Genomic DNA, 25,349 nt, shown 5'->3' on the forward strand with positions numbered 1-25,349 from the left:
GTGAATAAAACATTGAGAAATATATTTAAGCTGCTCTCCACTTAACCGTGCTGCTGATTCACACAGGATTGTTTAAACCAGGAAGGGAAGGAGATCCTCTTCCCACACCCCTGCAGCAGCCAGATGACTGCAAGAGTAGAATAGAATAGAATAGAATAGACCAGACCAGGTTGGAAGAGACCTTCAAGATCATCATGTCCAACACCATCTAATCAACTAACCCATGGCACCAAGCACCCCATCAAGTCACCTCCTAGACACCTCCAGGGATGGTGACTCCACCACCTCCCTGGGCAGCCCATTCCTATGGGCAATCACTCTCTCTGTGAAGAGTTTCTTCCTAACATCCAGTCTGAACCTTCCCTGGCACAGCTTGAGACTGTGTCCTCTTGTTCTGGTGCTGGTTGCCTGGGAGAAGAGACCAACCCCCACCTGGCTACAACCTCCCTTCAGGTAGTTGTAGAGAGCAATAAGGTCACCCCTGAGCCTCCTCTTCTCCAGGCTAAGCAACCCCAGCTCCCTCAGCCTCTCCTCACAGGGCTGTGTTCCAAACCCCTCCCCAGCTTTGTTGCCCTTCTCTGGACACCTTCCAGCGAGTCAACCTCCTTCCTGAACTGAGGAGCCCAGAACTGGACACAGTACTCGAGGTGTGGCCTAAACCAGTGTACATGGGCCGAATGACCTCCCTGCTCCTGCTGGCCACGTTGTTCCTGATGCAGGCCAGGATGTCATTGGCCCTCTTGGCTGCCTGGGCACACTGCAGGCTCATGTTCAGCCTACCATCAACCAGTACCCCCAGGTCCCTCTCTGCCTGGCTGCTCTCCAGCCACTCTGACCCCAGCCTGTAGCTCTGCATGGGGTTGTTGTGGCCAATGTGCAGAACCTGGCACTTGGATGTGTTCAATCTCCTGCCCTTGGACTCTCCTCATCTGTCCAGCCTGTCAAGGTCCCTCTGCAGAGCCTCTCTACCCTCCAGCAGATCAACTCCTGCCCCCAGCTTGGTGTCATCTGCAAATTTACTGATGATGGACTCAATGCCCTCATCCAGATCACCAATGAAGATGTTAAAGAGCACAGGGCCCAGCACTGATCCCTGGGGCACACCACTAGTGCCTGGCCGCCAGCTGGCTGTGGCACCATTCACCACCACTCTCTGGGCTCGGCCCTCCAGCCAGTTCCTAACCCAGCACGGAGTGCTGCTGTCCAAGCCATGAGCTGACAGCTTGTCCAGGAGTTTGCTGTGGGGACAGTGTCAAAGGCCTTGCTGAAGTCCAGGCAGACTACATCCACAGCCTGCCCCACATCCACCAGGCAGTCACCCGATCATAGAAAGAGATCAGGTTGGTGAGGCAGTAAACACTGGCTGACTTAAACCAAGGTTGCTTCAGCTCTCCCCTGCTCCAAGTGCTGAACTAACAGGGTGGTGAGTGCTCTGAGAAAACCAAGGAGGCTGCTTTGCTTGCTGTTGTTGTTTGGTTTTATTTCTTTTCTTTTATTAGACAACTGCTTTCCGTTATAAATAAATAAGGCATGAAGGTTCTCCATACTGTTACAGAGCTGGTAGCCACAGTCCTGCCTATGACTCCTAATGCTTCTTGAGTTTGGGGCCATAGGGTGCCTGAAAATGCAGAGCATGGAAGAGCAGAGGGGTTGGTGGTGGGTGCTTTGAGGAGACCTCTGGAGCTGGTTTGGGCATTGCGCTCCTACCAACTTACCTCCACGGTACTCAGCTTAACGAGAGAGGGTCTTTTGGGGCTATTTTTGCATTAATTCCATAGTGAGTGAAAGAAAAGTAGCTCCTCTACCATCAAGGCCCTAGACTTGGAGGATAATTCCATTTGAACAGTCTTCCCCCTCCAAAGCTACAGTCTCATTTCTTTGTCTCAAATACCCCTTTACAATCAATCAATCAATCATAGAATCATCCAGGTTGGAAAAGACCTCAGAGATCATCAAGTCCAACCTCTAAAGAAACCTGAAGGCCCTCTTCAGTTGGCACCTGACAACTTTGCAGCTTTCCACAGGGAAGACAGAATAGACTAGGATACAGACTAGGATATGGACTAGGATATAGACTGTTTACCCAAGATTTTGGGATGTAAGCTGGTGAAAATAGAATCCAAATCTGGCCTGGATTTTCTCCAGGCAGGTATAGAATAGGTAGCTTAACACTGAACTGCTTCATTTTTATGGGATTTTTTGGTGTGGGGTTGTTTTTTTTTGTGGTGGCTCAGTGCTCAGGGTGTTGCCTAAGCCGGAATGAAATGCTGCTTCTCTGCCTCAAACGCCTGTCTGACCGTAAGAAGGTCAACGTCTAGTTCATGAGAAATGGAAACTGGTGATTCCTGAGACTGCAGTGGCCTTTTGGCTGCGTGTTTGCATGTCTGTGGGAGCGAAAGTGAGGAAGGTTTCGGTGCTGGGAAGTGAGCTGGCACATGAGAGGTGACAAACTTTGGAGACAGTGGCTCAGCCAAGAAGGGCTGTTTTCAGCAGAAGGCTGAAATCTGTCCTCTCGGCTGGGGAGACGTTCAGAGCAAAAGTGTGGGGCAAGGTGTGATTGGTGCTACTGCCAGGGCCAGAGGTCCTGACGCCGCGCAAGTGTGCTGCTTTGTCCTTCTGCTTGCATGCAAGTCACTGCTAGTCAGTCCTGCAAGCCCAAACAAGCTGTATGTGAGGTGTTTGCTCCACTGGGGCAGTGACAACCTCTTGAAGAGCACAGCACAGAGGGCTGGTACCCAGGCCATGAGATGAAAGCCTTGTCTCTGATACTGTAATAGCACTTCTCGTCTAGCTTATGGGAAAGCCCTGGTCATCAAGTTCCTACCAGGCACAGTGCTTCCCCTGGGCTCAAAGAGTGGGGCGTGTTTAAGGAGAGGAAGTCCCATATGCCTACAAAGTCTGGAGACTATGGACTGAGACACTCCATGATCATGATGAAGACAGAACAATCAGTTTGAACATTTCAAGTTTTTCCAGTTGCCATGAGCTTGCATTGTAAATAGCTGAAAAACCTGACTGCTAAGAGGATGGCTTAAATAGCAAGAACATACTGCCCTTTGGGGAAGGGGGAGGTGTGGATGGAAGTCTCTTGGGTTGCAAGCGTAGGTTCTTGGCCATAAAACCGGAGAGGAGGGTGGGGCTGGTGTGCTGGAGCAGCTCCTGAAGTCCTCATGGCTTTTTGTTCTGCTTTGAAGCACTGCGCTCCAGCTGTGGCAGGATGCTGGAGGACATCCAAGCTTTTGCTTGCAGATCATGGGGGCTGTGAGACAAGCTGAGGAGGGGAGGCGGAGGAGGCGATTGCTTTGCTTTGCTTTTCGTGGCGTGGTTTCCGTTGCTGTTGCGACGGCCGGCAGCGACTCATGCAGAGATCCATCGTACGGTTTCTGACATCCTCTAACTACAATGTACACAGGTGGCCCAAAGACTTCTCCAGAGCCCCAGCTTCAAACAGAGAGACTTGAGCCTCTGGGACAATTTCTTGCGTGTAGACCTCTTGAACCTTCAAAGCCGTGGGGCCAGGCGGTGTTTCCTGGGGCTGAGGAGGAGCCTTGGCTGTGGTGATTGCACATGGCGGGGGGGTAGGGGTGGGGGTTGCGGAGGGGCAGGGCTCATTTGCCGCTCTTGTTTTTCACCTTCGTGGCGTTGATGTCTGCTTTTGTCTTCTGGATACGGGAGAAGATCTCCTTAAACAGAGCCTTGTACTCAGGCTGGCTCTGCTCCAGCCGCTTGTCCACGGCCTCCACGTGCTTGCTGATGGTCTTCTCCATGGTTTTCCGCTCTTCCAACTCATATCCCTCTCCCCGGAAGTCTCTGAAGGAGCTGTCGCGGGAGATGGGCCGGGAGGTTTGGACGCCGGCGTGGCGCACGCTGTCCTTGTGCTGCCGGCACTTGCTCAGCAGCTCCTCGTACTTCTCCAGCAGGGCGTGGTACTGCTCGTCCACCTCCCGCAGGATGGACATGCCCCTCTTGCGCACGTTGTTGGCGTGCAGGGTGTAGTTGCCCTCGTGCCGGCTGACGGCGTCCTTGGCGACGATGGCGTTGAGGGCGGTGTCGCTGCAGCTCTTCCGGACGGGGTGGTTTGGGGAAGGGCTCATTGAGGGCCCCTGGCTTTTCCCTCCCTCCTCCTCGGAGAGGTCGATGTAGTCCGCCTCCGGGGCGTTATTCAGCGGCTCGAGGAGGGCCTCGGACAAGTTGTCTTCTCGGCTGAGCAGGTACTTCTTGACTTGCTTCATCTGCTGGAGCTCCAGGAGCTCTGCTTCCAGCTCCTTGATGCGCAGTTTGCAGTTCTCCATCTCGCAGACTCGCTGCTCCAGGTCCGAGTACTCCTGGATCACGGAGCTGTACTCTCGCTCCACCCTCTCCTTCCGCTGCTTCTCCTGGTTGACCTGGGACCTCAGCGAGTTCACCATGGCTTGCAGACGCTCATTCTCCCTCTCCAGTGGCTTCTGGTTGAACTCTGTGGAGGAGCTGTGGACCTGGAAGGCGTCCTCATACCTGAAAGAGACGAAAGCCCTGTGAGAGAGTCTGGCCGAGTGACACTCCACCAGGGACTCACTGTGTCTTCTGATTGTGTAAGTAATGCCCAGAATGGAGGTAACTTGAGCTCATGGAGGCCTCCTCCCATGTGCCAGCAGACCACAAAGTAGGGTTGAGGCTTTTTGAGACACAGAGACTCATCTCTCTCTCAGAGAACCTGCAGTCTCATTTGACAGCAGTGATGAAAGACAGGAGGGAAAGGAGACCCCAGAAGGTAAAAGACCCTGGTTAATGGGTAAGCCACCAGCACTGCTGTGAGGCAAAGAAGAGTGTTCAAGTGCTTCGAAGTGGAAGGCTTTCTGTTTTTCCTGATGGAGTTCATCAGCTCCTCCCTGCATCATGGAGTTCACCAACTACTCCTATCTGCCAACAGCCCCAAACCCCACCCAGCCTAAAACCAGAAGCTCAGGCTCTGCTATTCTGTGTCTGGGAGGTGTTCCAGAGAGTGGGAGAAGATTTATACAGCAAGGGAAGCAGACAGAGACTCCTGACCAAGTTGTCCATTCTTCATTGCCTGGGAAGTTGTAACAAGTACTTCCTGCTTCCCACACACTGCTGTTAGGAAGTCAGATTTCCCTCCTCCCCAGTGAAGTGCCCATGGCATCCTATCTGTTTAAAACAGATTGGAAAAGAGCAAGCACCGTGGCTTCCCCTGGGAGGCATGACTAGTGGTGGGGGGTATTGAACAGCTTTCTAAGTTCCTGAAGGCCAGCCTGACCTTCAGAGCCAACTGCAGAGCTGCAAGCTGAGCTGAGGTCCTGAGGCACTGCAGAGAGAGTGAGACTGGGGGGGAAAAGATTCACAGAGACATTAAGTGGATTTGGCTGGGGGTTAGCTTGTGGCCTCATAAACATCCCTGTTGCTGCTGCAGTAGAAGTGTCTTTTGTTCGTATCCTCTGGCAGGGGATGCTTTCAGTAACAAAGTTTATTGACTGCTTGTCTATTTAAAGAAGCCTCTGTTATGGACAAAGCTGAGCAAGAAATGTCCTCCTGAGGTCACTGAATTAACACAGTGGCTGGGTTTTAAGGAGGAGCAAGTGTGCAATAGTGCTGTAGGTGATTGTACAGCACTTGGCAGCTTGTGGTGCATCTTGGTGTGTCTCTGGTGCTCCCTGGGGGGAACTGCAGTCACACAGCACCAAATGCACCATTTCAACTGGTTTCAGTGAGCCAGAGATGCTGGTACTGTGCTGGGAGGCAGCTGCAAAGGGAAAATGAGCTGTGCAGGTTTGGGAAGAGAAGCTGAGTAGGCAGCTTGGGGTACAGGTCCTGTTCACATGATGTGTGTGGGGTGGGCTGTGCTGGAAGAGGCTGCTTCGAGCTATCTAGAGCTCAGGCAATGCATCCTGCCTGGCCTGTGCTCCTGCACAGCTGCCTGTCAATGTGCCAGGAGAGTCCCAGCCCCTTCAGGAAATACCTGTCCCCTGCAGCCTGCACCAGTACAGCTGTGTGACTCATCCAGGTCCTCCTGGGATCTCTCTGAGCAGCAGCTTATGTCTCCTTGTTGGAGGCATCACGGATGCTGGGATGATGCAGGCTCTGCTTTGCCAATGCCACCTGGTTAGGTGAGCAGGTAGGAGGGAGGTCCTCCCTTCACCTCCAGTACTGAGTCTCAAGTTCTCCTACAGAGCCCAGATCTCTGTGGAGCAGCCCCTGTTCATGAGCAGAGGAGGTCAGGAGGTGGTTGGAGGGGTTGCTAAGGGTGAGGTTCCATACCTGGGGCTGGAGCACAGCTCCTTAAGGCAGGGGAAGGTGTGGATGGTTCGGCGCCGTTCCCTCTTCTCCCGCCGAATGCGGAGCTGCTCCAAACTCCTCATTTCCTCCACCTGCTTCTGCAGCTCTTCCACTTGGTTCTGCAGCCCCTCAATCGTCTCTGTCAAGCTGCAGAGAGAGGAGGGAACATGGATGAGAGGGATCAGGCATTATGGGGCCTTGAGAGGTGTTTTTACCCTCTAGCGAAAGCCAGTCTGTGGAAGGTGCTCCCGTTTTCTAGACTGCAGAACCGTGGAATTGTTTCGAATAGGATAGAATAGGACAGAATAGGATAGAATAGAACAGAATTAACTAGGTTGGAAAAGACCTTTGAGATCATCGAGTCCAACCTATTACCCAACACCATGTAATCAACTAAACCAAGCACCCCATCCAGTCTCTTCCTAAACACCTCCAGTGATGGTGACTCCACCACCTCCCTGGGCAGCACATTCCAATGGCAAATCTCTCTTTCTATGAAGAACTTCTTCCTAACATCCAGCCTAAACCTCCCCTGGCACAACTTGAGACTGTGTCCTCTTGTTCTGGTGCTGGCCACCCAGGAGAAGAGACCAACCCCCACCTGTCTACAACCTCCCTTCAGGTAGTTGTAGAGAGCAATAGGGTCTCCTCTGAGCCTCCTCTTCTCCAGGCTAAGCAACCCCAGCTCCCTCAGCCTCTCCTCACAGGGCTGTGCTCCAGACCCCTCCCCAGCTTTGTTGCCCTTTCCAGTTGGAAAAGACCTTCAAGACCATTGAGTCCAACCATCAGCCCAACCCCACCGTGGCCATTAAACAATGTCCCAAAGTGCCATGTCCAGATGGCAGGACAGTGCTTTGTTTTCATGCCAGTGGTTGGTCTTCCTTTGCGTGGTTGCTGTTGAATGAGAGGTTTGTAGTAAAGGCTGGGGGGGGAGCCTGAAGGAGCAGCAAGGGACTGCACTAATTTGAGACCCTCTGTCCTCAGATCAATTGGGTAAAACTGTCCCCTCTGGGATGTGAGCACTGTGCTGGAGCATCTCTGCACTAGAAGCAAACAGGCAAAGCTGTTTACTCTTTCCCTCTGGTTTATCTTGTAGAGATAAACACCGAGAGGCTGGGCAGCGATTTCATTTTGTTCTGGCTGTGAATGCAGTTTGTGACCTCTGCCCTGGAACTCCCTCCCTGCCCAGGCGTTTGCAGAAGATGCTGCACGGCAAGGACATGGCTTAAGCTGTTGTTTGCAGGGATGACCTTGATCATGGGCTTGTTTGGGGAAAGCAGTATCATTGATAAACTGTGTGTTTCAGCATGGACTAGCCAGAGTTCCACAGAAGCTGGATCTGTGCCTAATGTTTCTGCTGGGTTGTGTGCTGGGGACCTCCCTGATACGATTGTCTGCCTCTTCTTCAAGGAAATGCATCTGAGCAGGGGCTGCCATGTCTCTCTCCTGGCAGCTTCAGACGCTCCTCTATCCAGCCCTCGTCCCAGGGGTGTCTGTGCTATGCCTGACCTCTGCTAACCAGCATCAGTGCCATGGGCTTGTGTTGTAAATAGCTGCAAAACCTTGACTGATAAGAGAGTGGCTTTGAGAGCAAGGACACGCTGCGCTTTGGGGCTGGGGAAGGGCAGGGTGAAGGTCTTGGGTAGAGCATTGCTGCAGTGGGAGGAGGGGAGGCTGTACCACTGTATCTTCTGCTGGGATGTCTTGCTCTCCAGCACGAGCTTCTGGTTAGCTAGCTCCAGGTCCCGTGCTGTCAGGTCCAGCTGCTCGTAGACTTTTGCATGCTGTTCGTTCATCTGCCGCAACATCTCTAGTTGCTTGGTCAGGTACTGCAAGGAAAAGAGCAAACCAGAAACACTCCACATCCAAAATCCAGGTTGCTTCACAGGCAGAAATTCCCACAGCCTTCGCTTCCTCTGATAATGCATTTTGTGACTGATTTATCCTCTGCTTGGCTGAAGTCTCTGCCACCACTGAAATATTCATCCCCCATGTAAAGAGTTTTCTGTCTTAAATACCACTGAACTTCCCTTGCCCTCTGTGAAGGGCATTAACCTCAATCTCTCTCTATTCAGCTGCTTTTTCATTCTCAGTACCCAAAGAAAGTTGATACCCCTGGGAGTGAAAACCCTTTACCAATTGGTTATTGGCTTGCCTGATGGATCAGTTGCAGAAGCTGCATTTCCTGGGGAGTTCAGGTGAAACCCCTGAGTGTGTGAAATGTGAGGAGACTGTCGGTTTCTGCCTGTTCAAAGACCCCTTGCTGTGAGCCTGCAAGATTTTATCCTGGGAGAGAGGCATCTACTCAAGAGCTCACTCAGCTCAGCTCCCAAATCCTACAGTAGATGAACTCCTGAAGGGCTCCTGGGGGGATGGCTAAATCCATCCACCAGCTTCCTCAGACGTCAGCTGTCAGATCCCTGCAGCCATCATGAGCTGCTCCTTGGATCTCATAGCCCTCCTCTGCCCTCTGTCCTGGTAAATCAGGAGGGGTTCCAGTCGTTTTTAATTCACAGATCCTTAAAAGTTTTCCAGGGAATGAAAATCCTCCCAACACAGCAGGTTTAAGCCTCTAGGATCAGTTCTGGAGGCTCTGAGAAATTCTGCCCTGACCCCCAAAGGATGCTTGAAGCAGAGGTTTGGATTGCAGCTCTCGGAGAAAGAGCTATTTTATGCTTCTAACAAAGGGGGCTGTGTTTCAGAGGTGCTGAGGGGCCAGCTGAGAACAAATGTGATTATGAATAACTGGACTCGAGGGAATGCTGCAGCAGAGCAAAGGGAAATGAGTGTGAGGGTTGGCGGTTGGGCAGGGAAAGGCCAAACATGACCCAGATGCAGCCTGGTGCCAAAATCTGGCATGCATTTCTGAGCAGGGTGTGGGGATGTGAGAAGAGGGAAAATACCAACTAGTGGGGGACAGAGACTCTCTCCAGGACTGGGAAAACTTTGCCCATCCATCCATCCATCCATCCATCCATCCATCCATCCATCCATCCATCCCAGACCTCCATCCATCCATCCCACTTCAGGCACATACAGAAGATACATTAACTCCCGTGCCCCATGGCACTTCCCTTCCCTTCTACTGACATCCAAGTCGTTGGCATTGCTGGAAATGTCCCTTCCCCACCATCACCCTTAGGCTCCAGTGGTGGCTGAGCAGCTCCTGTCCCCACCTCTGGCCTGCTTGTGTCCCTACCTCAATTTCCTGCACTTGCTCCTCGTTGGTGGCATACATCTGCTGCAGGGAGTCCTCCAGCTCCTTGTTGCGCTCCAGCAGTGTCTTCCCCAGCTCTGCGGCCAAATGCAAGTCTGAAAAGCAGATGGGACAAAGCTGCTACCTCTCCAGGTGGATGCAATGTGCTCCCCAAATGCCACCACACCAAACACAGTGGCACATTTGGCATGGTGCTGGTTGTACTGGCAGGATTTGGCATGGATGCAGGCTTATGGGACACAGAGGATCTGGCCTCCCCTGTCCTGCTGGGCTGCAGGAACATGGGGAGGTTGAGCTCAGGATATCTGTGCCATGGCTTAGTTGAGTAGATGGTGTTGGGTGATAGGTTGGACTTGATGATATCAAAAGTCTTTTCCAACCTGGTCTGGTCTGGTTCTGTTCTCTTCTACTTCTACTTCTACTTCTACTTCTACTTCTACTTCTACTTCTACTCTATTCTATTCTATTCTCCATGCAACAAGGATCTGATGCCTGGCTGCCTGCATGACCCTTCTGCACTAGACTGCACAGCCAGGATCAGGCTCCAAACTTGGTTGTGGCAGATGCTCAGCACCTGTCCATTGCCTATCACCAAAACCTGTGGGGCCAGGAGGCACTCAGCATCCATCAGAATGAGAGTGAGGGTTGGTAAAACCCCACAGGGCCTTGGGGATGCTCTGTAAATTATATTATTATCCTTGATGAGGGGAGTGCCTGGCCTTGGCCTGTCAGCATCCATCCATCACCTGCTAAGAGGCTGACATCAGGAATAAAACCACGTGTGGCCCCAGGGGGCTGGAGGTACCTCCTGCACCTCCTACCCTGGCAGTGCTGTGTCAGCCGGGCCTGAGGCTCTTTCTTTGGGGCAGCTCCAGGGTGAGGGCAAACTACTTTGTGTGGCACCTCTAAATGCCCTTAGGAAGCTACTGAAATAGTTTGACTTCAGGAAAAATGCAGGGGAAAAAAATAGGTGTTTGCCAGGGAGGTTGACTTGCTGCCTCCTGAGTAAAGAAAAGAACCCAGGACCCTGTGAGTCCTGAACTGGGTCAAAGCTTCAGCACAACCCTGAGTGCTATACTGGCCAAAGCTTGAGCACCTCAGGTGATGCTGTTTGGGGATTTGTGGTGACACAGGTGGCTCTGAGGACAGCCCTTTGCTGCCACAGAAATTGGTTGTCTTCTTAAAGCCTGACCTCCCCTGATCAGTTTGGTTTCTACTTCTCTTGCTGCTTTTAGAGGTGAGTTGCTGCCTCTTGCAGTGGCAGCCTGGAAATTTGACCTTAACCTTTCAAAAGGCAAAGAAAAGAGGTCCTGGATGTGTGCTATTGCTCTTTCTGCTATGGTTATCATGCAGCTTTAGGTAACTGAGTGGCAATCCTGCAGTGTGTGTGGGGACCTGGTTCTCCTGCCCTAGCATTTCTCAGCCCATTGTAACTCTCCTCTCTAGCCTGCCGCTAATGATGTTTTGCAAAGGCTCTGCTAGGGCTCAGAGCAGATAGAATTTGTTCCAGTGCTTAATTTGGCCATGCAGCTGGTTGGGAAAGAGGGATACCTGGTCACTAAGACATGAAGAAGTTGGAGCAGGGCACTAGGATGTGTTCTAAGCCTGGGCTCTTTCACAACTTCTAATGGCACATGACAAAATAAGGCTCACAGTGACACTGACCTCTTGGACACGAGTGCATACTGGGACAAAAATGCTTTTGGTGCTGCCAGTTCTTGGGGTGGAGCTTTCCTGCTGGATAATGCTGCACTGTGGGACCTGCTGTCAGGCTGGTATGGTGGGTGATGGCCACGTTTCTTTCCCTGTGGCTCCAGTGCTGCTGGAGGGCTGGCTCCCCAGATGTGGTCCAGCCACAACAGCTGTTCAGTGTGTCCTCAGATCTCCCCTTCACCATGGGAATGTGCTCTCCAGCTGTGGCCCTGCACTGCAGGGTGTTATTCTAGGCTGTGACCTTTTTAATTACAATCCTCACCATTGCACAGTGACCTGGTCTGAGGGCTGTGATCACAGCTATCAGTGCAATCCAGATATTGGCACATTTCCCCACGGGCAGGCCTCCTCCATCTGTTTTATTTTTCCCCCCTTTTCTTTCCCCAAGCACCAAATCTCCCCAGCTTCCAAAGTGCCCTTGGGAGCCTGAGTGTTTGCTCCACCAGCTGGGGATGGGGGAACAGCCAGATGCCAGCAGAGGTAGAGGACCATTTGTGCCTCTAAGCTGCTTGGGGCTGTGTTTAATGCCAGAGTCACTTTGCCAGAGCTGGGGTGGATGCTGGAGACCAGGGTCTTGCGAATCACATCCCTTGCAGCAAGCTGGGCCCCAGCACAGAGGTGTGCAGTGAGTGGGCTCCCTCCTGGGCTCCAGGTAATGAGTCAAGTGTGTCATCGTCCTCCCTCTGGATTACACCAGTGCTCTCCCACCATATGGCATCCAATTTAATCAGCTGGGGTTGAGTTAAGTGGATTAGGCAGTGCAAGACCCTGCATTGTAATTTAAAGGGCTCTGTCAGCAATAATTTAATGGGGGAAATGGGCAGCGTTTGGGGACGAGTGGGAAAGAAGGAAGAAGGGGGCTGAGCTCCGAGGAGGAAATTGGTTCTTTGTTTCCATTTTGAGTGCAAGGACCTGGGAGACTCCAGGCTTGAAGTACGTGGGGGAATTGATTCTTTTAGTGTCTTTTTAAGTGCCTCATCCATGGTCTCACACACACTCACTCAGCCTGCCTGCCAGCCAGAGCATCGCTGGTAATCCTGTCTCGCCCCCCTCCCCTCATCCCCCAGTCCTCTTCCCCACCTGTTGGTCTCCCCCCAGGCTGTGGGACTGTGGGGAGGGAGGGGATGCTGCATGGAAGTGCTTTAATGTCTTCTTTAGACCAGCTCCATGTGGCCCTGCATGGGCTGGGGGAGCACACAGCTCCTCTCCTTGGAGACCTTGGCAACCTGAGGCTGAATGTGAAATTTCAGTAAGTTCTTTGGGGGTGGGGTTAGAAATATTGAGGGATTTGGGGACTCTCTCTGCATAGCACTGCAGTTTCCCCACCAGGTTTTGTATTGCTCTCTGCTTCTCCACCATCAGATCAGCCAGCCACCGCTGTTCGACTTGCCCTAATTTAGCAGATATGCTGATGCCTCCCTTCCCCCTCCCCTCTCAGTGCAGAAGGAGAAATGAAATGGTGGGGAGCTGCTGTGCTGCCTGACCCCTCTGCAGCCTGCTTGTGCTGAAGACACCACTGGGGAATAGCCAATGTTCAGCTAAATAAAATGGGGGAGGCTTGGTGTTGCCCAAATCTTCTCTGGGAGAGGACTGTGGATGCAAGCTGTCCTGGGCAGCACCAGCTTGGTGGCTTCTGGCTCTTGGCACCACGAGAGCTGATGTGACCTTTCTAATTAACACCAGCCAAGGAGACACCTCTTGTGCCCAAACAAAGAGCTGTGCCTATGGAGTAAAGAGGAGGGAAGGAGGGAGGCTACATTTCCCTGCAAGCTTCCATGGGAATGGTGTCTGAGCAAGGAGGGAGGGGGAGAGAAGAGAGACCATATGGTGGGAAGGGAGCAGGCGTTGAATCCAAGCAGCACTCATTGCAGGAGAGGTTGTCTGGGCAGTGCATCTAGGAAGTAGCCATCCTGAAGCTGCAGAGATCATCATCACCCCAGCAATAATTCTGCTGGCAAACTTGAAAAAACCTCCTGATCCAGCAGCAGCAGCAGCAGGAGGTTGTGTCTGACTGAAAGAGGCTGAAGAACAACCTGCAGGATATTCCCCCGCTGCAGCATCCCCTGGCAGTGCTGCCACAGGCAGGTGTGCACTGCATGATGCTGCCATGGGGCTGAGTGCTTCCCAGCTGCCCCAGGTAAGGCACAAAGAGGCTGTGGAGCCCTTTCTGCCTCCCCAGCTCTGCCCTGCATCTGTCTGGGCAGAGCAGCCTTTGCCACAGCTACAAGCCCTTTCTGTTCCCCTCAGTGTCTCTTGGTTGTGGCTTTGGTGCTGGGCAGGTTTGGGCTGCTCTTGGCACAATGGTGATGGTAGTTGATGGCTTTCTGGAGGAAGCCACCATCTGGAGCAGCTGCTTTGGGCTTTCCTTCGTTGCTGTTCTTGCACTGAGGGATTCTTGTGTTCAGGCTGCTCCAAGAGCAGACAAGGGATGCTGAGCTTTGCTCCTCACCCTGTCTCCATCCTGCGAGACAGGCAGGCTTGCAGGGGGTGTTCATTCTCTTTTGGCTCACAGAGCTAAAAAGCAGGGGTTTCTGGGGCATGTGTTTTCAGGTTCTTTCCAGCTAAGCACCTCTTAAGGAATTGCTTGTCCTTTGCTAAAGGATTGGAGCTGGGGGTGTAGGAAGGGCTGCTCCTCTCCTGCTGCAGATGGTGAATTCACCTGCTAAAGAGCAGGGAGGAGCAGCCAGCAGAGCTCTGCTCTGGAGGTCTCTGGAGGAAGTGCAGGGTGCTTGTTAGCTGATGGATGGGGTAGGTTGAGAGTTAAGAACTGATGTTTAATGCTGTTGACGTTGACTTTAATTGCATTTGCTGCCTGCTCCATTACACACGGGTACTTAGAGTCAAGGGGAGGTGCAATTATTCCTTTCAAAATCTAAATAAATGATGGTTTGCTGCTTTACCCCAGGGTAGGGTGGACTGGTTGCTCATTTATTTTTCCTTCTAGTTGCAAAGGGTTGTGCTGTCTGGAGTTATTACAATGAAGATCAGCTTTTGTGTATCACTTGCTGCTGCTCCCATGGCAAGTGATGGAGGCACTCTCTGTGTGCAGTGGAAGGTACTGGGGTGCACAAAAGCAAGAGCCATCTTGACAGCATCTCACAAACAACCTGGGAAAGCCTTTTCAACATGCCCACTCCACAAATGATAGGGATTCCCATGGCCAGGCAGAGCTCTCAGAGAGCCACCAGTGTTACTGCTGAGGTCTGGATTCTCCATTCCTTTCCCACCTAACCCAGTTCAGCTTGGCACTCCTGAGTCCTCCCATTCTGCTGTAACTGGGTGTACCACAAAGGCAGGGTTTGCTCTGCAGTGCAGCAGTGACAGGACAAGAGGAACCAGCCTCAGGTTGTGCCAGGGGAGGAGCAGGTTGGACATTAGGAAACTTTTCTTCAGAGATAGGGTTCTCGGGCACTGAAGCAGGCTGCACAGGGAAATGGTGGAGTCACCATCCCTGGAGGTATTGAAAAGGTGTGGATGTGGTGCTGAGGGATGTGGGTTTAGTGGCAGTGGCTTAGCAGTAGTGATGGGGTTGTGAGCTCTAGGTGAGTGGTTGAATTTCTTGATCTCAAAGGCCTCTTCCAACCTCAAGAATTCTATGGTTCCATGATTCCAAGATGCTTCTGGCAGGGATGGGTGGGAGCAGGTAAAACTGGTGTGTGGAGCACATAGCAGCACAGCCACCTCCACCTTCATCCTCTCCTTGCTTCAAACCATGGCTCTGGCTGCTTTGAGTTGCTGTGGGTCACATGGATGTTGCTGTTAGCCTAATAAGATTTGCTGGATTTCCTGCTTGTTTTTTTCCCCTCCTTTTCTCTGCCTTTTCTTTCTCTTATGTAATCTCTTACATACCCCTGGGCTGCCTTTGGCTTTCTCTGGTAGGGAAGGGAGCTTGGTTGGTTGCAGAGAGAAGGGGTTTGCAGGAGTTAAGGCCAGCACAGTGCAATGAGAGTAGATCCCTTGGGGCTTTCTCTAGTGCCTTGAGCAAAGGAGGCACCAGCAAGGAGTAGAATACTCCAACAAGGGCCTGGGAAGCCCTCCAGTCTTTGCAGCTCCTGCTGCTCCCTTCTGTATTTTCCACTTCTGTTCAGTATGTTCTTTCTATCAGCTCTTTTTTATTATTATTGTTGTTAATTCTCAGATGCTCCTGAGGCTGTTTTGATGTCATTGATACTTGCCTTCTCTTTCTGCCCTTTTACCATTCTGTGCCCCAAAGCCTCCCCTATACATTAATGTTTGAGAGCCTAGGATGCCTGTAAGCTGTATGTGTCTATAGAAACACAACCACAGCAGTCCCATCCCCGTGCCCAGGGCAATCCATGTGCCTTTTGCCAAGTTGTTAGAGCATGATAACATGGAGCACGTTATTAGACCATGGCTGAAGCCCCATCTGCCTCTTCCCCTGCTGCTCTCTTATCTAAACAGCCTCAGTGCCTGTGTTTACCTTGTAGGCTAAATGATATCAAAGAGCTTGGTAACTGATGTCTTGGAGACTCTGATAGTGCACCTGGATCAGAAAGAGCCCTAAATAAAAGCATACAAGTGAAGCTGTTGGGGAGAAGAGAGGAAAGAGAAAGGCAGGCAGTGCTTTCCTGCTTGCATTCGTCCTCTGGGCAGCAAACCTCCAACTAATTAATTATGTTAGGATGCAGAGAACCATGAATAGAGGCTTTTACTCTTTTAAAGCTAAAGACACAGACATGTGGATGGCTGCCATGTGGCAATCTCATCTCCTCACTCTAGTTTGGGGACAGGAGGTGGTGGCTGACCCAGGATGGACAAGGAGGATGACCACCAGGGAGACTTGGCATATTCTCTGGTGCTGCTGCTGCACCACAGTGCTGTGCATGTGCAGAGCCTCAGGCAGAGGTGACCTGCAGAGGACAGGTCAGTGTGTTCACATGGCAGGAAGGGTGCCCGCAGCAATGGGCTGTCATAACCATGTCAGCTCTCCAGCCCTGCTTGTGCTCACATAAGGTTTTCCCCTGCTCTGAGCCATTACCAGCCAACTTGCCCTCTCTTGCTGCCCTCTTGCTGGGAGGAGGCAGATAGGATCACCAATTCTGAGTGGTTTGGTCTCTGGAGGAACAACTAAGTTTCAGCATGGCTGCCACTTGAGCTACAGCAGCGCTCGAGACCACCACCAGTGCTATGGCTCCTGGTTACTGCTCTCTGCTACCTCTCATGTGCCAGAGGCATGTAGATACAGAGAAGATCATCTTCCACAGCCATGTGGTACAGCTAAATGTGGACAGCAGCCTGACCCTCTGCAGCAACAGTAACCCCCAGCCCACCTCTTCTCTAGCAGCTCCTCTGCTTGGCTTTGAAGGAAAATATCAACTTGCAAGCTGTTGCCCCAGTGCTGGTCCCTTCATCTCCACTGCTCTGAGTTCCTCCAGGTTCTCACACAGCCCAGCTGCCTTGGGCCTTGCCACTGGTGCTGGCTGGAGATGCTACCCTTGTGGAAAGAGGTGCTGACCTCAAGTGAGTGGTCAGTGTGGAGGTGTGCAAGAAGAACACAGTGCTGTGGCTTTGCAGTCTGAGCTTTGACAGGCAAGGGAGTGATGAAATACTTGATGTGCTCTCCAGACGGTGTTATTTATGTCCATCACTAGTTCTGAGCAGGGTGCAGGGCAGTGTCTCTTTCAGGAGCCCAACACCAGTGTCCCTGAAGCAGCTCTGATGCTTGGGTGGATGTGCTGTGCTGCTCCTTGCTCTGCCTGCTCCTGTAAACACCAGTGCTCAGTCACCACCTCACAGCCCAGTGTGCCTTCCCCAGACTCAACACTTCCTTGCAAGCCAAGAAAACTTGGAGGAAAGCATGCCAAGAAAACTTGGAGTCCCAGCCCCAACTGCCATTGCTGCAGCTGGATAATTGGAAGAGATCAGCATGGAGCTGGATACTGCAGACTCAAAGGACTGAATTCTTGAAGGAGGAGACAAATTCAGTGAGGAGTGCCAGGGCAGCTGCACATGGGATAAACTGGAGTGACTTTGCAGCAGGCTGCAGAGAACAGGCTGTTTAAACCATTGAAAAAGAGCTATCACATTTTAAAGAGAAGGTTTACAGCTGTTTGTTAAATACACACTGGGGGGGGGTGTGCAAAAAATACCCAAAGGACAAACACAAAATGACTTCAAAAATTCCCAGCTGTGCAAAGAGCAGCAGTTGTGTAACATTTGGAACTATTCCTCCAAGGTATTTTTGTATTGGAGGTCTTTGCCTGGTTTCTTGGCCTGTGTGTGTAGCTCTGAGCAGGTTAAGCAGAATCTTTGGGAGCTCTCATGGTGTGTTTGTTGTGAGCACAGATGTATGTACTAAGCTGGTGAAGGGCCTTGAAGATATCTTGCAAGGAACAGCTGAGTGAATTGGGGTGGTTTAGAGGACACAGTCTCAAGCTGCAACAAGGGAAGTTTAGACTCAAGGTGAGGAGAAAGTTCTTCACAGAAAGAATAATTGACCATTGGGATGTGCTGCCCAGGGAGGTGGTGGAGTCCCTGTCCCTGGAGGTGTTCAAAAAAGGCTTGGATGTGGCACTTGAAGCCATGGTTTAGTTGTCAGGAGGTATTGGGTATTAGGTAACAGGTTGGACTTGATGATCTCTGAGGTCTTTTCCAACCTGCTTGATTCTGTGATTGTGTGAGTTCTGTGACTCTGTTTAGTCTTGAGAAGAGGAGGCTGTGGGGAGACCTCATTGCCCTCTACAACTACCTGAAAGGAGGTTGGAGTGAGGTAGGGGTTGGTTTCTTCTCACATGCAACAAGAGGAAATGGCCTCAAGTTGTGCCAGGGGAGGTTCAGGTTGGATATTAGGAGAAATTTCTTCACAGGAAGGATTCTCATGCATTGGAACAGGCTGCCCAGGGAAGTAGTGGAGTTACCACACCTGCAGAGATTTAAAAGGGGTCTGGATGTGGTGCTGAGGGATGTGGGTTAGTTGTTGTGGCTTAGCAGCAGTGGTGGGGTCGTGAGCTCTAGGTGAGCAGCTGGGCTGATTATCTCAAAGGTTTCTTCCAACCTCAATAGTTCTGTGATCCTGTTAGCTGGCCAAGGTGGGAATATGGCACTGTGCTGCTCTGGGAAAGCTGAGGAGGTGAAATGTGTTGTGGAAAACTGAGCAAGCCATGTGCTGGCCTGAGCACATCCTGCAGGAGCAGGATGGGACCTTGGTGCTGTCACAGCTCAAAGTGGCTCCTGACTGTCACAGTGAGTCAGTGCAGCCACCCTGTCACTGTACAGAAGGAAAGAAAGGGGATTGGAAAATACTGGGGTTAGGGGACAGCCCCTGCAAGCAGGGTGTTAGTGGCTGCTGCTTTGGCTCCCAGTCCTTCAGGCTCAGGGCTGCCATGGGGGGAATGCCCTTCAGGACCTGGACCATAAATCCTTCATGGATGGCCTTGCCAAGGAGAAATGCCACTGTCAGCAGATTGTTTCAGGATGGGAGACATGGGAACTCCAGTTTATTGTTTTCCCCCACTCTTCTTTTCCCTTTGCAGCAGTTCCTCTAATACTGTTCCCTCCCACAGCTGGAAGTATGTGCCTGGGGTTCCACAGGAGCTTCTGTGAGAGACCTGGAGAGAGATCCTGAAAGTTGCTGTGTGGGGCTTTCTTGAACCCCTTATTCTTGCTGTCTTTACATAACAGGAAAATACATCTGTCTCTATATATAGCCTTGCTTTTTTTCCCCTCCCCAGATTTGGAGGCTCTCATCCTTTCCTCAGACTAACCTGTCATCTGATTTCCTTATCCCCTGGGACTTCTAGTCCCTCTTGTCATTCCCAAGCAGCTCAGCAATTAGTCACTGAAAACTTTCCACTTCCATAAGTTACCTGCTGTACTGCACTGCTAAATAAGTAGGTGGCTCAGCTACTGCAGGCAAAACTCCATCCTTCTGGCTTGCTGCTGGGGAGGAAGGACAGTGTGTTAACCACTGCCTTCCTGGAGGATGGGAAAGCTGCATGGCTTGTCCCATGATCTGGGCTGCCAAGGTAAGTGCATCACAGAATCATAGAATTGTTAGGGTTGGAAAGGACCTCAAGGCTCAGCCAGCTCCAACCCCCCTGCCATGGGCAGGGACACCTCACACTACAGCAGGTTGCTCACAGCCACAGCCAGCCTGGCCTTCAAAACCTCCAAGGGTGAGGCTTCCACCACCTCCCTGGGCAACCTGTGCCAGTCTCTCACCACCCTCATGGGGAAGAACTTCTTCCTAACATCCAATCTGAACCTACACATTTCTAGTTTTTTTCCATTCCCCTCAGTCCTGTCACCCCCTGACACCGTCAAAAGTCCCTCCCCAGCTTTCTTGTAGCCCCCTTAAGATACTGTAAGGCCACAATAAGGTCTCCTCAGAGCATTCACTTCTCCAGACTGAACAGCCCTAACTCCCTCAGTCTGTTCTCATAGCAGAGGAGCTCCAACCCTCTGCTCATCCTCACCACCCTTCTCTGGAGATGCTCCAGCACCTCCAGATCCTTCCTGTGATGGAGACTCCAGAACTGGATGCAGTACTCCTGGTGGGGTCTTGCTAGAGCGGAGCAGAGGGGGACTTATGAGGGACAGAACTTGGTGTACCACCTGTTCCTGAAGGCAATGAGTCCTTTGGGAAAGCTGATAGAACCTGCAAGCTCTGTGGACCACCCTGTGTAGGCTGAGTGATGCAGAAAACAGGCAGGTATGGGTGCCAGAGGCTGCTAGCACTGATCCTTTGGGTTCACCCCAGCTTCAGGAGATGATCACCTGAGCGCTGCTGCCCTTGTGTCTTTACTTGGCTGAGATGGGAGTGGTGCTAGCTCAGCACCTTGTGTCATTTTCCTTCTTAGCATGCAAGCAATCAGATGCTTGGCAAGAGGAGGAGGAATTAAAATAAGATCCTTAAGTCTGGAGACCTTTAGAGGTTACAGCCATAAAGTCCCAAGCCTGCATTGCAGATGGTTTGGCCCTGAAGTTTCTGTGGCTGCCTGGGAGGAGAGGACTGTCAGTGGCAATGAGGCGATGTTCTGGTTCTTGTGCTACCTCTTGTCCTGCTGGCTAACTCAGAGCAGTTTGTTGCTGGTTTATTTACACAGGAGGAATCACCCCAGCACTTGGGCTGTATTTAGTCTCCAGACTTTGCAAGGGTGGCTTTGAGATCCCTCCTCTTGGCCTGTGCTCTTCTCTTTGGCTTAGACCTGAATGCTGGCAGCGAGGCAGGGAGGCTGGGAAGATGAGGGAATGCAGCGGGGTGCCTGTGAGGAGGACTCATCTTGGGAGATTGCTGTGGGGGCAGATGAAGGATGGAAGTGGTGGTAGAGAGAGCTGCAGGGGCTGGTCTCTGCTCTGCTTGGATCCAGATGTGACTGAGTTGGCAAGCAGCCCTTCTGAACACAAATGCTTCTGATGAACAGAAAAGGTGTCCCCACTTATCCCCAGCTCAGACTCTCTAATTTTGGCTTGTTGATTTTCTTGGGGTTTGACTGCATGTACAGCCTGTGCTCAGGGCATGATGCAACTGTAGCCACATCACTGGCTCTCAGTGGCTGGCAAAAGGTTCACCATTGCTGGATTCTGTTTTTGAGGCTTAGAGAGACAGATTCTCCAGCCCATGGAAGATGTGAGGCTGTGGCTGAACCAAAGCAGTACTGACATCTACTCATGCTTAAAAAGCACTAGGGATAGCCATGCTACTGTGTGATCTAAGCTCCATTTTTACCACTTTCCTCAAACCAGAAAGCCTTAGAATCATAGAATAACTGTTAGGGTTGGCAGGGACCTCAAGGATCATCTAGTCCCAACCCCCCCTGTCATGGGCAGGGACACCTCACACTAGATCAGGTTGTGCAGAGCCTTCCTAGAGGGAACATCATAGGAATGAAACACTTCACAGGACACCACTACAGCTTCCATGTCACTGCTGAGTCCTGGCTGGGATTTGAGTCTCTGCTTCAACGTGCCAAGGTATCTTGGTGCAATGCCTTGAACCACGCAGGTTTACAGCTTGCTAGGAAACAGGTAAAGCAATCCGAAAGGCACCAACTTCATTTGAATGAGGCTGGGCAAGCCTTGAGACTGGGGACCAGATCTTGCTGCCTCCGAGGCATGTGGTGGATGCAGTCAGTTGTTGTGGGCACTTCAGAGGGAAACAAAGAGCAATTTGGGCTTATTTTCTTGGGAAACTGAGTGACTTCAGCAAGGAAGGCAAAGCTCTGTGAAGGAGGGGGAAGAAAGTAACAGGTGCTCAGAGTGGAGCTGGAGGCATGGTTTCCTCTGTGGTGCCAAAATGGTTAATTACTGTACTCATCAGAGAGCTCCCAGTTAAGCCATCTGTTGCTTAGCAAACAGTTTTGGATGTAAATGTAATAAATATTTGATGATGCTGTGAAATGACGATAAAGACTCAGCAACCAACTGCTTCACAGAGGAACCTTCACTGCTCTCCAAGCTTGGGTTGGTTTGGTTTTTGTTGTTGTTGTTGTTGTTGTTTGTTTTCTGCCACCCCTCAGCTCCTAAGGAGCAGTCTTTGGGCCTGTGCTTTTGTCCTCTGCCTTGCTGGCACTGCTGCCAGGCGTGGGTTTCTGTGCGACCCTGGGCTGCTGGTGTGCCAATCCTTTGGGTGATGCCAGCCTGCCACTGCCTCTGTCACTGTGCTGTGCTGAGCATCTTGCTCCGTGCTTCCATCCCCCCAACCCCCACCTCCAAACCAACTTCTTCATGGCTGTGCTGTCACCAAAGACCTCTGGAGGCTGCTAGGGCTGTAGTGTGAAGGCACAGTTGTCTGTGGACAAAGTCTAGCACTGTCCTTCGTGATGCTTTGTGCAGCATGCAAATTAATTACGGTTGTAATTATCCTGTAGGACCTTTCCAGTTGGCTGATTTTAGTTAAAGCCTTCTCCATCTCTCCTCCTGAGTTGGTGCAAGCCTGTGCAGCCTCCATTCATACAGGAGGCTGCAAACCCCACAGCTGGGCTTTGTGTTTGGTCTGTGTTTTCCCCATAGTCCTCTCTATGCTCAAAGGTGGAGTCTGTCCCCAGCATCAATCCATCATCTGGAGGTGTTTATGCTGCTGGGACAGAGCTGGGAACCTGGCCTGCAGTGGGAAGGTGCTTTCATTGTTGTGAGCCAGTTGTGCCGTGCCAGCACTGACTCATGAACCTGACACCAGGGACAGCATTGGGCTAAAAAAATCAATTGGTCCCACATTGTTCAACACTCCCCATGTTCAGCTGTAGCTCTGCTGCTCCTTGGCCTGCATCCTGCCCCTGGCCCAGTGCCCAGGCCCCTTGTGAGGCATGGGAAGACGTGAGCCATGGGAAGACGTCACCCAGAGATGTGAATTTCTGACCATTCAAAGGCTGCACTGTTTATTCAGCTGACAGCTCCCTCTCTGTGCTGTGCTCTGCCCTGCCTTACTTTGAACGTTGTGTTTCAGAGCACAGAGCCCAGGGTCCTGCTATTGATACTTCCTGTGCACTGAGAAACTGGGGTTAGAAAACAGCTGCAACAGTCCCTGGAGGATGGGGGAGTTGGTTATCATTCCTTCACGGGCTTCTGCCCTGCAGCTGAAGTTGTGTAAACTTCAAACCATGACATAACGTCCTGGAGTGTTTGATGGTGGGCAGAGGCACTGCAGCCTCTGGGTTCCTGCTGACAGTCAGCTGGCTGAAGCAGATCTGTGGCTGCACCCTGCCTATGGTGCACCCTGCCTAATAGTGCACCCTGCCTAATAGTGCACCCTGCCTATGGTGCACCCTGCCTATAGTGCGCCCTGCCTATAGTGCACCCTGCCTAATAGTGCGCCCTGCCTATAGTGCGCCCTGCCTATGGTGCACCCTGCCTAATAGTGCACCCTGCCTATGGTGCACCCTGCCTAATAGTGCACCCTGCCTATGGTGCACCCTGCCTATAGTGCACCCTGCCTATAGTGCACCCTGCCTAATAGTGCACCCTGCCTATAGTGCGCCCTGCCTATGGTGCACCCTGCCTATAGTGCACCCTGCCTATAGTGCACCCTGCCTAATAGTGCGCCCTGCCTATAGTGCGCCCTGCCTATGGTGCACCCTGCCTAATAGTGCACCTTGCCTATGGTGCACCCTGCCTATAGTGCGCCCTGCCTATGGTGCACCCTGCCTATAGTGCACCCTGCCTATAGTGCACCCTGCCTAATAGTGCACCCTGCCTATAGTGCACCCTGCCTAATAGTGCACCCTGCCTATGGTGCACCCTGCCTATGGTGCACCCTGCCTAATAGTGCACCCTGCCTATAGTGCACCCTGCCTAATAGTGCACCCTGCCTATGGTGCACCCTGCCAGAGGGGTGAGGGTTTAGGTGGGAATGGTTTTTACCTATGCATTGCCAAATCAGTTCAGCTCATTCCTGTGCCACCAGCCTGAAATGGGACTTCTGCCCATTATTTACTTTCTGAGTGTTGACTCAATATATTAAGATAAGCAAAATGAAATTAAAAGCCCCAAATGCCCACAGCCACCAACTGTGCTTCCTTAGGATAAATGCTACACAGAACCAGTGCAAATGTAGGGACAGTTGCCTCAAAACAAATCACACATGAAAATGTTTATCCCCTAACAAGGCTCTTTTTACTGTTTGAAACTTGCCCTTGATATATTCCCCCCCCCCCCTCCTGTTTTTATAGCTGATGGCAAAAATCTCCAGAAGTAATTAGGTGACTTAGAAGCTGAAGATTCCCTTTGAATTTGGAGCTTGGATAGCAAAAGCTTTTGAGAGATGCCTTCAGCATCTTCAGCTCTGCAACACATCATTTCTGATGTATTAATTTCAAACTAGTGTGCCTGCAAACTCTACCTGTGACCACTCTGAGGTGGAAGCACTGTCATAACCACCCCTGTTTGATTCTGTCTGCAGCAAGTTTTCTGGGGAACCACCTTCCTTGGGGGTGTAACACACATTTTTTTTTTTACCCTCCTGGTGCTCAGGACAGATCTGGCTTCCCTGCCTCTATCCCTTGGATTTCAACTTTCCACAGCCAGAAGAATGGTTTGGAACAGTGGAGCTGAGATTTCCACAGAGGTGCCACTGCAGGACGTGGCAGTGGCTTTGCCAAGCCAGCGGGAGTCTTGAGGGGAGGTATCCCACCCTCCTGTACCCGTGATTTGCCCCCGTTTCTTTTTTCTCCGCATCTCCCTGCTCCGCCATCCCTGGCAGCTTGCGGGGTGCTCCCCATCCTTACCCTGCTCCAGGTCCTGCTGATCGTACCAGGGCTCCTCTTCCTCGCTCTGAAACTCCTCCATCCTGTCGGCGCTCAGCATTTAGCACCAGCGGCCCGGGGAGACGCGGAGCATCCGCCAGCGGGGACCCCGCCGCCGCCGAGAGCGCGGAGCGGGGCTGGATGCGGGGATGCGGGCAGGGATGCGGGCGGAGATGCGGCCTCGGTGCCCCGGCAGGGAGGCTAGGGGCGGGTGACACGACGTGGCACCCGGCTCTTCACTGCTGCCCCGGCTCTGCCTGCCCAAGGAGGCCTCTTCCTCCTGCCTCCAGGACCGGAGGAGGCTCCGTGGGGAATGAAGCGGGGACGTGGCGGTCGGGGAGGAGGGGACACGGCTTGCACAGAGCTGGGGGATGCACAAAGGAAGGAAGAGGGCCCGGCGCAGCCCGGCAGATCCTCTCTCCGCAGCTCGGTGGAGACCTCTAGCATGGAAATGCTGCAAGGAAACGGGCGAGAGGGAAGGGGGAGGCGAGGAGAAGCCGGCCTCCTTCTTCTCCTCCTCCTCCTCTCCGCCCAGCCCTCCCGCGGAGCTGCAGAGAGCGAGGTTTGGAGCCGACAAGGTGGGGGTGACCTGCATGGAGGAGTGAGCTGCTCCGCAGACCTCCCCCCCACCATTATGACGGGTTCCTGCATCCCCGGAACCAAGGCTTGCTCCAGCACCGGCGGGTGTCCTGGCTTTGCTGTGGGCTTCTCGGTGACTTTGGGCAAGTCTCAAGATCCTTTGGTGGGGATGTCGGTTTCTTGGTGGGTTTGGATGGATTACTCTTCAAGATGGGTGTGTTTCTAAGCTCCCTAGCTGGGGCTATGAGAGTGCAACCCCGTATAAACTTTCCCACATCATTACCTTGGTGGTGTGTCTTGCTTAGCTCTTACTCTGACTCTATGCTCTCCTATCTTTTGCACCCTGATGAGAAATCTAGTGCAGGTTCCTT

General features: G+C 52.1%; 1 protein-coding gene across 1 annotated transcript; it reads right to left on the minus strand.

The window, feature by feature from the left end:
* Positions 1–1,454: 1,454 nt before the first annotated feature.
* CDR2L (cerebellar degeneration related protein 2 like) lies at positions 1,455–24,826 on the minus strand. The gene is made up of 5 exons (XM_068151575.1): positions 24,382–24,826; positions 9,470–9,582; positions 7,951–8,099; positions 6,253–6,417; positions 1,455–4,494 (listed from the first exon to the last, which is right to left on the minus strand). Exons 1-5 carry the CDS (start codon positions 24,458–24,460, stop codon positions 3,609–3,611), a joined length of 1,392 nt encoding a protein of 463 aa, XP_068007676.1. The 5' UTR covers positions 24,461–24,826; the 3' UTR covers positions 1,455–3,608.
* Positions 24,827–25,349: the final 523 nt, after the last annotated feature.

This window comes from Melanerpes formicivorus, unplaced genomic scaffold (assembly GCF_026170545.1).
Source record: "Melanerpes formicivorus ecotype bairdi unplaced genomic scaffold, bMelFor1.0.p_v2 SCAF_21, whole genome shotgun sequence".
Taxonomy (NCBI): Eukaryota; Metazoa; Chordata; class Aves; order Piciformes; family Picidae; genus Melanerpes; species Melanerpes formicivorus.